General features: G+C 38.8%; 1 protein-coding gene across 5 annotated transcripts in view; it reads right to left on the reverse strand.

Annotated features, from left to right (window-relative positions):
* Nucleotides 1-13,326, reverse strand: part of kif21b (kinesin family member 21B) — a 79,012-nt gene that overhangs the window by 42,308 nt on the left and 23,378 nt on the right. For all 5 annotated transcript variants that reach the window (XM_044022887.1, XM_044022886.1, XM_044022883.1 and 2 more), the window contains exons 2-4: nt 3,981-4,203; nt 3,191-3,373; nt 1,401-1,550 (exon numbers count right to left, since the gene is read on the reverse strand). In XM_044022887.1, coding sequence (XP_043878822.1) covers nt 1,401-1,550; nt 3,191-3,373; nt 3,981-4,203 — 556 coding nt within the window. The remainder of the gene's footprint in view (nt 1-1,400; nt 1,551-3,190; nt 3,374-3,980; nt 4,204-13,326) is intronic.

Here is a 13,326-nt window from a genome sequence, read left to right on the forward strand (position 1 = left end):
GGTTGAAAAACAACCCACTCTACCACTGAGCCACATCTTCAAACATACAAAAAAATAGGTTTTTTAGCTACTTGTTCAAAAAGGGCTGCCAATAGCTCTCCCCTGTGACTCCATCACCCCCACACTCACTCTCCTGTCTCCCACAGGAGTTCACATCTGTCTCCACTTGTCTCTCATCTGTCTGAAGTGTACGTAGGGAATGTGAAGCATGAGGCTCAACGTGGCCAAACTGCCTCACCTCTTCCACTCTCATCTTCATTTCAGCTTCCGTTTAAAACTCTATCACCTGTTTAAAAAGGAAACTATAGCATCACAGAGTAGGAGTCTTTTTTGGCTCTTAATCACCATCTGTCTCCTCCGTTGACCTCTTTCCTCATCACATCTCCTCTTCCTGCTGCCCTCTTGACCCTAACACATACTCCTTCGTCTTCACTGTCAGCTCTCCTTCATGAGAACTGTTACTCATCCATGATGCATGAATGTAAGTAAAAGAAACTGAACCTCACATGTCTGATGCTAAGAAAAGAATGTGAGTTGAAAGGATATATCTACAGCTTTTCTTCTCTTCCCCACTCAGTCCAACACTCCGCTACATCCTTACATTTATCCGTTTGTAGTGTTTCACTTACTCTAACATGATGACTCACATTTTTTTAGGCTCAAATAGAAGCTCTGAACTCTTAGTTAGAAAATCTAGACAAGTAATCTGAATTTACAAAAGAAATTGGAAGGTATTTTAAGTCTGAGACCATTGAAAAATCAAAGACAGCTAATCAAATATAAAATACATACAAGAGGTTTATTGTCATATGCACAGTAAAATACAACAACAACTGAGGTTTACAATAGTATTAGAAGAAGGCATTTAAATTTGGCTTCTTCTAAAACTATAAAAATGTAGCATAAACAATAAAATTTACTTTAAAATTAGGCTTGAACGAAAGTGAAGCAGAAGAAATAGCTCTGGTCTTCTTCTTTGGCCAATACCAATTATATACAAGGCCTTTTTTAGGTCCTGCGGAGGTCTAACATGACACAGCTTTTCTTTAATAAACATTTATGGGTCTCCTAAACTAAACATTAGTTTAAATACATCAAACAAGTCATCACAAAACCAACATTTTTCCCAAAAAAATCTAATTAAAATGTCAAAAAGGGTTATACATGTATTTAGCAACATTAATCGAATTTTAATTTCATTTAAATTTAACTCGATTCATTAAAAACAATCAACCAAAACACTAAAAATTGGCTACTTCTAGTTTAATCATTGAATTTGTTGGTTTTTTTTCACTATTTATGATTTTACGATTCTATACTTTTTGTAGAACAAATAGTACCTAACAATACAAAATCACAAACAATAGATGATATAGACCAATGTGAAAAAGTGTACCCACCTCTTCCTCTGACTGGACCAGTCTGGATGTGACTCCAGTTGTGTAGATGCTGCCGTTGGCGTCCTCATGGATCTTAATGTTGGACTTCCTGCTCCGACTTTCTGGATCTCTGGTTCCATCAAATAGGTCCAGGACCTCTTCGTTGTACAACTATGACAAACAAGAGTCACAGACACAGACAGATGTATTTTAATGGATAATATCGAGTTTACTGTATAACTAGGGCAATAATCCATAGACAATATTTCTTACTATTTTTTAAAAATCTCCAAGGAAATATCATCAAAATAAATACATACAAAGAGTTTGCAAGATGTTCAGAAAGATAATAAAGGAACTTTAAGTTCACCGTCAATAACACTAAACTTAAAGATCTAATCAGTGAAAACAGGTTTTTATTGAATAAACTGAAACTTAAGTCTATAAGTTCTATAAAAATGTTCTTTTTTACTGTGATGAGACTTATTTGCACACGGCTCTGTCGTCTCTGTAATTGACCTCTCAAAAACCAATGAGGGCAACAGAGGTCAGCTGAGAGCTCAGCTGTTCCCACCTACTGCCACTCCCCCTACACACACACACACACACATCTATGTATCCACCCTAACCCCCTCCACACATACACACATCCATCTGCTTATAATCAACAGAGATAACCTTATGACCTGAGAAACGTAGAAACACACTGGGACCAGACTGGCAAGAAAGGAAATTAGCTCGACAGAATGAGTGCTTATTCTATTAAAATTGTTATTGTGAAATGATTATTGACATAATCACATCATATATACACACACCCACATATAGACAATCACCCCCCCAATCCTCACCTAAACATTTGCCTGACAGAAACCATTACATGTCATATTATTACATTTCTCCTACACAACCATCCCTCACTCCCTTGCTCTGATCCATCTTCATCCCCGCAGTGATGAGGAATAATGTCAGAGGTAATGGCCGACATTAATCAGGTCCAACAAAGCACAAGCAGACATTTCGGCCATCTGTCATCAGGTTGTCACTTCCTGTTTGTGAAAGAGGGGGGTGATTCCCCTCGTCCTTCTGTTTTGCCGCATCTGGTTAGAGTTAATGTGGACCCATATGCAACAGCACATACACATATATAGACACAGCTGCCCTTTTAAGGATTCTAGTTGAATTTCATTCATTTGGACAGCTGTAACCATCACTAGTTAACACCTTAACTTTAACCACAACCACAAAACAAATCTTAGCCTTAAACTTAACCAGATCTTCAGATGAGGTTCTGCCTCATTAGGACCAGGTTGTGGTCTCCATATGGACCTGACAAGTTCAGTGTTTACACCAGAAAAGATCCAAGAATACAAGAATACACACACACATTCTTGTAAAGCACTCTTAGTGAGGACACTCATATACTAGGGGTGGAAATCACAGGTTGCCTCATGATACAATACACGATACATGTTCCACGATACCAATAACATTGCAATATAACGATTCTGCGATAATCGATACATTGCAAGACAATCATATAGCGATACATCATGATACCTGTCTAACACAACATAAAGAACACAGTGTATAAAGTCTATGTATTGAACGTGGATGGAGCATCTCTTAACGTAGCTTTCTCCACCATTATCTCGTATCGTATTGCACGAGGAAGGGCGACGTATATTGAACCCTATAATGAATTTTAACCCTAACCACACCCGCTATCAGAGCTATAGTGTTAAAATGTGTGTTGCAGTGTGGTCCTACATGTGCTGTGCATCCATACTCGTACATGATCATGAGCTCACCTCTAGGAACTGGGCGCTGACTTTAAACTCTGGCGCCTGGGTGCCATCCTCCTGAGCTTGCAGCCTCCGGTTCTGGATTCCCTCAAACAGCTGGTGAACAGCCCGCGGAATGATACCCTGCTCCAGCTGGCTCAGGCTCACATCGAAGCCTGTTCCCATGGTGTATGTCTTCCCTGAACCCGTCTGAAACATATTAAATTGACACTTAAAGCTCTGATTTTATCCTTTAAACACTATGCACCTTACATGTAATGTGATTTTGGGTGTATTCACAAGTGCTGTATGTAGTCCAATTTGTGATTAACAATAAGAATAATAAATAGAGCCATATATTTTATAAACCATTTAGAAATGATTCAAGATACAAATATAGCATTATTGGCCAAGTATAAGTACACATACAAGGAATTTGATTCCAGTTTTTCAGGTAAAAAAAGGACTGAAGTAATTAGTTACACAACAAGAGCACATACCTCAGCCAAGCTTTAAACTCTTTGTTACCAATGTTTAATCTGAAATGTTTACATTTTGATCCACTGGATCCAGAAGACGTTCTGGATTTGTATAGAACTTTACCTGCTTATAGCTGTTATCATCTTACATAAGTAAGATCTGTTGAGATGTCACTGAGATACAGTACACACATCTAAACTTGTTGGGAATGCGACTTCCCAAATTAAAATGAAACTGCAGCAAAATCCGTAATATGAACCAGAACCACAAAAATATGGAATAAATTTCATCAGGTAATATTAAAATAATCCATTAGACTCAAAGCCTGCCATCATACCTGACCATAGGCGAACACGGTGGCATTGTATCCCTCGAAGCAGCCTTCAATGAGCTTGTACACACAGGCCTGGTAGATGTTGTGCTGCTCTGAGTCAAGGTCAAACACAAAGTCGTAGGTGAAGGCCTTGTCCTTTCCCAGCAGAACCTGTGGTTCTCCAGGTGTGACCATGGTGCAAACATGACAGCCCTCGATCTTCTCCTTGGCCATCTGAGGACGAATCCTGTCAGGAGACGGCAGAAGAAGAGAGACAATGATTAAATAATTCATACATTTAAACATAAAAGAGCCATTGCACAACTCTGCAGACAAGACACTGCTACTGCTGCAGTGTTTTATAGTGTTTAAATGCAGTGTGTAAATCAAGCAGGATGAACTGATCTACAGGCTACACATGTTCTCCTTTAAACCACATGATAATTGTAGACAGGATGAGAACATCATAATGAACTCAAAGGAAAAGACATCCACATCCACAAGCCAAGACAATGTATTATATTAGGATAAACCTGTTGAGATGGACCAATATCTGGTTTCTATGGGGGGTCAAACACAGCAGGACAGAAAAACAATACAAGAAACAAAGAACACTGCAATTACAAAACTAACAACCAGAGAATGGACAAAAAAACAGACCAAAACCAAAACATCAGGGAACAGACCAGAAAAACACAATGCAAGCACAAATTACCACCTACAGGCCAGTGGCCTTAAACTCGAGGCCTGTGGGCCACATGCGGCCCTCCAATTGCTTTCATGCAGCCCGTTTTTAGAACCTTAAAAACATAAAAAAAAATGCTATTCTAGTAGACATTTAACCAACTCTCATTAAGATTCATAAACATTTAACCAAGATTTTAGTACTGTGATTTAGGTAGTATCTGATAGCAATAACTGTAGAATCACAATACATTTTGAATCGACACCCAGGTATCGTGATACAATCGAATCATAACAGAAGCATAACTGCCCGAGCCCTACATTTACTGTTTGAATATAGGATGACTAGATTGGCCTTCATTAAAATTTTTATTTTAAAACTCACTGTGTGTAGAAGTGCAGAGTTGCTCAAAAAGACCATCACACGATGTTGTACAGTGGAAATTGGGCACTAGTGGTTAGAATAAAGCACCAACATCAGCAACAGCACACCTGTTGCTGTTACACAGTCAGAGAACATGCAGTCAATCATAAAAGAGGTATGAAATAGACAGTTGTGAGAAAATCTAGTGTGGAAGACTGTCAGGAATGAGACAGACGATGTCTCATAAGTCATTATTACAGTGGCTGTTAATCCTCACTGTAGGGCTTTTCCATCTTGACAGGTAGTTCATGGCAGTTAATTGCTTTTACTTGTTTACATCCCAGCTCTAAAATAATCCCTGATTAGATTCATCTATGTAAAAGCAGCACCTGTGCAACTGACAGAATGAGGACTGAGGGTTTAAATTTAGGTTCATTTTCAGCACGTTTGCCAGCAGAGAGGCACAACACCTTGCAGGCAAGACAAATGTCTAATTAATGCAGACAAGGCCTTTTAAGAAGAAGATGAAGACGATTAATCTGTGTGGCTGCCTAATTTGGCCATTTTAATAGGGATATTATTTAATGAATCAGCCCATTATTACATCAGTTATTTAAGTTGACATGTTTCGTTCCCAGAACATATTGCATTTAATTCAGTATATAGTATATACATATTTTTATTTCAAATATATAGGTGCATTAGACAGAGACCACAAGTATTGTTCCATTAATGTATAGTTAAGCAATTTTCTGTATAATTTTATAATTTTTTAAATTGTATTTTCATCAGTCAATAAAGGCAATATACAGTATACAACAGGTATTTTAGGTAGTATTTTTAGGTAGCTGTTATTGTTGTTAAAGTGCTTTATAAATACAGGTGGATTGGATTAGATTAATACATATTAAAATATTAAAATGAATACAGATTAGATGGAAAATACTTGTTTTATTTTAGAGTAGATATAAGTATCATCAATGGCCTGTGAGAAGCAAAAACATCTCAAAAGAAAACATTTCATGAGCTCAGACAAACGGGCTATCAAGAGATATCTTGTGAGGCAGCCCGTGGCCAAGTGGAAAGGGGACTTGACTTGTAACCAGAGGGTCGCCGGTTCAAAAAGGCCAAAAAGGGCAGGGGTACCCCTGAGCAAGGTACCCAACCCCCAATGCTCCCCGGGCGCTACTCAGTGTGGCAGCCCACTGCTCCTAATTCTAGGATGGGTCAAATGCAGAGGAATACTTTCCCCAAGGGGATTAATAACATTAAATTCTAATTCTAATAGTAAAATAATGTAAGGACGGTTGCAAAGGGGCGGATTCCCTGCAAATTTCCAGACACTTTCCATGGGAATTAATATTTGCAGCCCCAATTGTAAGACAGCTGTAGGTCTACTGTTCTCACATAAGACAATGTGAATGAAATAAAACAATGTGTTGTGCAGCCTTGTGTTAATCTGGGGCTTTTAGAAGAAAACTGTGGACACAGAGGAAAGATAATCACTTTAAGCTGTGGAAAAAACCTCAGAGACTACTGGAACACTGGGTCCATCTCTCCACATGCTAAACCCCCCGGTTCTGTCTTTCGGGGATGCATATCAACTCCCCCGCACAGTGAGACCACACAAGAAACTCCCTTTGGGATGCAACAACAAAGACACACACACACACTGGGAAGCCTGACAGAGCCACAGAAAATCCCACTAACTACCACACGGACAGCTGCTGTGTGGTCAGTGGGCAGCAGAACACCACAAAGACACACTCATTTTGAAAACAACCTACTGTACTATCTTCATCCCACACATGGGCCCCCTCTCTTAAGCGTGAACCAGAAACCACACCTACCACAAACACCCACTGTGATCGCTTCATCACACTTGGTCATGGTGCTGCAGAAACACACAGCAGAGCTGACGACAGCATTTTATGTTTATTTTTTTTACTTTCTTTCAGACCGTAAACGGGTTTAAGGAAGAACTTAGGGATGAGTTGACACAATGATCAGTATCGGTTCATCAAGATTTTGTGATAGACAAAAAGATCTGTCAGTTACATGAAATGATGTTATGTTTTTATAGTATTTCAATTATACACTGTGATATGTGTAGCGTTTATGTATCAATTGTGATGCACAACTGAGTCCAAAACTAATTTCTTTATGCAGGCAATAAAGTATCGTATCGTTCTGTATCATATTGTATCATGACTTGTGTATCATATTGTATTTCATCGTATCATACCGTGTGATGTAATATCGCATTGTATTGCTCTGCATTACATTGTATCTTGTCGTATCGTATTGTATCGTTCTGTATCATATTATATCATAATGTATCGTTCTGTATCATATTATATCATAATGTATCATATTATATCATAATGTATCATTCTGTCTCATATTGTATCATGACTTGTGTATTATATTGTATCATATCTTCTAGTGTATTGTTCTGTATCATATTGTATCTCATCGTATCATACCGTGTGATGTAATATCGCATTGTATTGCTCTGCATTATATTGTATGTTGTCATATTGTATTGTATCGTTCTGTCGCATGTTATATCTTGTTGCGTCATCTTGTGTCCTGACATGTCATATTATATCATGTGATGTTGTATCGTTTCTTACCATATAATATAGTGTCGTGTCATATCGCACGGTCTCATGTTGTGTCGCATCGTGTCGTACTGTGTTGTAAATCCAGTCAGAGCCCAAACATCGTGATTCATTCGAGTCACACAATCATATCATCCCAGTTGTAATACTCAAGGCTGTGATATCAGACACAAACAGTGAAGTGGTATTGAGCCATTTCTAGAGGGAATTATAGATACTAGTTTGTCTAAGCAGCAGCAATGTAACCCAGAATCCTCATGACGATGATGATTATGATGTTGTGCAGACAGATGAGATGCTTTAATCGCTGGATGTGACCTTGACTCTGGGGTTAATGCAAGTAAAACCACAGATTCCATACGAGCACTGTTTCAGCCGGTTATTAACAGAAATTGGATGTGGCATGTGAGGAGTGTGTTGGCTGTGGACAATGAACAGGGTGTGTGAGAGTGTGTGTGAGTGTGTGTGACGTGTAAAAATCTACCAAAAAAAAACTACTTGTAGGTCTGGATTCACTTACAAAAGTGTTGACAAGTTCTGCATCTAATTAGAGTAGACAAACATGCCTGGGACACACAACCAAAGCACACACACACACACACACACACACAAAGAAGACGCAAAACAACACTGACAACCCATCAGTGATCCACAGGGAGAAGAAAATGGAACGGCTCTATAAATAATCAATACTCACACACACACACAGAATAAAGCCACGGCTCAGCTGGGCCAACATTTAGCCAGACGCACTAACAAAAGCTCAGATCTATAACATTGATCCAAGCAGCAAACATCTCACACACATTCATCATTCACACAAAGATGGCGACTCACACTAAAGGACACAAGTATCAGCTATAAATATCCCATAACACCACGATTAAATGTCTGTATGACACTGAGGGAGGAAGAGGAACAGAGAAGCAGGTTGTGGATCCTCATGCGGCAAATTAAAGCGGCAATCTTTTCTCATCTTTACTCACTAATGGGAAAGTGGTTTAAAGACCCCGGGGAGTCAGGATCAAACACACACACACACACACAATTTAACCATTAAATGTTTGTTCTTTAATCTAAAAGAAGATGATATGTCATATCTTCGAGTTCTCATCCTTGCATTAGATTACAGTAGTTAATATTTTGATGGTAAATTTAAATAAGCACAAACATCGTCTTCACTCACAACACAGTTCTGTCAATCACACACACACTTAAAAAACTCATTACCACACAAGCTCTGTGGGAAATATACTTATTACAATAATTATCAGAGCCAAGAGTGCTAATTAGGATTCAGAAAAAAACAAACAAACACACACAAACAAGAGCTTAATAATTGCCAAAAAAAAGCTGATTAAAAAAAGAACATGCTACACCCTTTTGTGTAAAAGTTTTGGTGCAGTGCCTGTCATATTGACACACACACACAAACACACACACACACACACACACACACAGGGATGAACAATTATATATAAATATCTAATTGAGATTATTTTGACTGAAATTGCAATTGTGATAACTTTTACATAATTATTCTAACTTTCATTTGAACATCATAGACATAATGCATTTCCCAGTGCCTGACCATAAACCTAAAACCAAGTTAATGCCTTACCTTAACCTAATCAAACCTTATCTCTAAACTTAACAAGTCCCTCAGAAATGAGGCTCTGCCTCTTTAGGACCAGGTGTTGTCTCCATGAGGACTACTGGTCCTGAAAAGGTCAGTGTTTATGCCAGAAAAGGTCCCAAAGAGGTAATAAATACAAGTACATTCACACACACACACACCATGAACTCTTATGTGTAGTTTCCAGTGTTTGTCCCTCAGCTGGACCCACTTCACGAGCGTCCAGTTTCCTTGGGAACTGCACACGCTGCTCAGACACTTTCAGGGTTCATTGACTGTGCGCACCGATGCCAGCATATGTTTGTATTCACAACAGTATAATGGCGTTCCACTTGTAGTGTATGAGCGGCATATTACAAACGCCTTACACCCATTATTACGCCATAATCTGCACGTGAAATTCAATTGCTGACCCGGTGGCCAATCACATGCCAGAAAACAGCCTGGACTGAGCGCCAAGTCTGTTACCACTGAGCCCAGAGAAGCAGTAAAAAACCAGGCCACTGTGACCACTGTGATCACTGTGTGCCAGCATGTGTGTGCGCGTGTGTGTGTGTTCACGCTCAATCAACCTTCAACGAAAAGGCCAGTGATAGCCAAAGAGCTCATTTCCTTAATGTAAACACTTGAGTGAGGACACGGCATGCACATAAACACACACACACACACATAGACACAAAGAGACGGAGTTAATATTAGTCTCTTGAGCTGCGAGTGTGTCCGTGCTCTGTTGTGTCTCTGGCCCCAAGCCAGTGGAGGAAACCAGCCACTGCCTTCATGTTTCCTTTACCTCTGTCCACTTATCAGAAGACAACATCCAAGCTCATCAAATTTCCCCCACGCAAGGACGTTCTGAACGCGACCTTCCCCTTTAATACGCCGTTATTTGTTATCTCTTTAACTTCACCGTGACTGTGCAGGAAAACCTCATCATGCTGCTCTTTTGTCTCTGTGCTCTTGTCCTCGTCCTCACACCCCTGCCTGTTTTGCAGCAGCACCTCCCCTGCTCTTGCTGCCAGTGAAAACACACTGCATGAGGACAAAAGCGTGAATGACAGAAGTAGAGGAGAGGGGAAGAGCCTGTTCCATTTCCTTTTTTCCTTCTGATAACAGCAGCAGAGCCTAGTCACTTCCCACCTCCGGCTCATCAATCAAAACTTGGTTCTCATAATAATTGCGATGCAAATGTGTGTTCCTGAAATGCAAACACACACTTCCTCTTTTTACACACGAGATCCAATAACTGTTGACATACAACTCAACAGTCCGTCTGCCAAGCAACGGAGGTTATGCTGACAGCTAAGAAAACAAAAAAAGCTCAACAGGTGACGACCAGGGCGGGAAAAGACACTGATGGAAAATACAGCAAGAACTAGGGCTGTACTAATGTTTTTTTTTTATAATTAAAACCAGTTTGTTGATTTTAATGTGAATGTTTTCTGGTTTCTTTGCTCCGTATAACAAAAATAACATTAAAACTTCATCAAGACATTTGAAGGAAGACTTTTGAGAAACACTGATCAACATTTTGCAACATTTTTTGACATTTTATGGGCCAAACAATTTTATCAAGAAAATAACAGAAAGATTGATCAATAATGAAAATAATTGTTAGTTGCAGCTGTAGCTGGAAACACATTTTTAATTCTCAGTGCTCATGCACAACATGTATCTGTGCCGTGGGTAAATTATCGTTGGAATAATACACAACTCTTTTCCACCAATCAAAAATGTTTCAGTTTGAATGATTTCTTTGTTATATGGAGCAAAGTAACCACAAAATATTCACTTTTATGAAGCTGAAAAATCTAAACAAAAACACTCAAACTGATTTATAATCAAGTAATTGTTTCAGCCCTGTTTTGTAATAATGTGTTAATATGTATAATAGTTTGTTTTTAGTTGTATGTTTTAAAAAAGCTGATCTCAGAATCATAATTGTTATGAGTCATTATTGTGCATTACATTCAAGTGTTCCAGGATCCTTTTATTCATCTGGATGCTAAAGAGCAAACTCTCCTGAGAACCGAGGAATATCTTAATTCTGGAGTCTCTGACTGACACACACTGACATTCATGTTTCGTCCAGAAGGTCACATACATATGCATGTGTGAAGCAGGCGAATGGAGTTGGTGTGTTGACGTAAGTGTGTCTGCATATTAGAGAAGGATTTACCTAAGATGAATGCAGCAGCAGCACATTTTAGTTGATTGGTTGTACTTAACAGCAGACACAAACCACATTTGACATTTTGCAGCGAAAAAAAAAGGAAAATATTCCACTTAAGTGCCCAGTGTGTAAAATGTAATGACAAGAACAGTGGCCTTTGCACACAAAAAAGGATGTAATTGTACTTCCTATGGAAATGAAGCTTCCTTTTTAAAATATGAAACATATATAAAGATATATACACATACATATATAAATATAAATACTTATATATATATATATATGTGTAAACAGTGGGTTGGGGGTCTCAGAGGTCTGTTTAGAGAATAATGGGGAGCAGACAGCATCATGAAGTCCAGGGACAGGGAAGCTGGTTAGAATTGATGGGAAGATGGATGGAGCCAAATACAGGGCAATCTTGGATGAAAACTTGAGACTGGGGCGGAGGTTCACCTTCCAGCAAGACAATGACCCTAAACATAAAGCCAGGGCAACAACGGAATGGTTGAATACAACAAATATCCATGTGTTAGAATGGCCAAGTCAAAGCCCAGACCGAAATCCAATTGAGAATCTGTGGAAAGATCTGAAAACTGCAGTTGACAAGCGCTCACCATCTAATCTAACTGAGCTTGAGCTGTTTTGTAAAGAAGAGTGGGCAAAACCTCCAGTCCCAAGATGTGCAAGGTTGGTAGAGACATACCCCAACAGACTTGCAGCTGTAATTACAGCAAAAGGCGGTTCCACACAGTATTGACTCAGGGGGGTAGATACATTTGCACACCCCACTTTTCAGTTTTGTATTTATGAAAAAAGTTCAAAAGCATGAATAAATTTCATTTCACTTCACGACTGTGTGTACCTTAGTGTGTGTCTTTCACATAAAATTTCAATTGAATACATTTATGTTTCTGGTCCTAGCATGGCAAAATGTAAGAGGTGTGCGGATATTTATGCAACCCACTGTATATATATATATATATATATATATATATATATATATATATATATATATATATATATATATATATATATATATATATATATATATATATACATATATATATATATACATATATATAAGTGTATTATATATATAAACATAGTCTTGAGAAATAGATTCCAATTCCGTTTGTTAATCACTGGACTTTTAAATTAGGACTACACAATTAGGTGGACAGAAATGCAAATGGTGGGTGAGTACGTTAGCAATTGTTTTGACATTTAGAGTGAAAGATATTAGTGTGAAAATGTTGTGTAGGCAGACAACACTTTCCTAACCCTAGCACATACACACTTGTGTTACGTCTCAACAAAATTGGGAAGTTTTTGCATGAATACAAAACAGATCTCTGCACCACTGTTTCTATGAACACAAACACTGGTTTCTGTGCCAACTTTTATTTTTCCATTCACAAATATGGACTGCAAACAACCTAACACTACTTTGTCACGTGCTGCCAAAATAGGAGGTGGCAAGACTCACTGAATTATCCACTTGTCATCACATTTATCTGTAAAAAAATGTCAACACTTTCCAATTCTGTGTCTGTCCCTCACATCTCGTTTCCTTTGTACGAGTGTCGCACGGCTACTGTCTCCTAAACCCTGGACCTGCAGCATCCGTTTCACAAAACTGACAAACAGCTAATCATTAGCAAAACGATTGATCCATCCATTCATCCATCTTCTACCGCTTTATCCTCCACATGAGGGTCGCGGGGGGAGCTGTGCCCATCTCAGCTGACATAGGGCGATAGGTGGGGTAGGTACACCCTGGACAGTTTGCCAGTCCATCACAGGGCCGCAAAACGATTCAATTCAATTTATTTGTACAGCACCAAATCACAACATACATTATCTCAAAGCACTGAATATAGTAAGGCAAAAAC

This window comes from Solea senegalensis, linkage group LG4, assembly GCF_019176455.1.
Source record: "Solea senegalensis isolate Sse05_10M linkage group LG4, IFAPA_SoseM_1, whole genome shotgun sequence".
Lineage (NCBI taxonomy): Eukaryota > Metazoa > Chordata > Actinopteri > Pleuronectiformes > Soleidae > Solea > Solea senegalensis.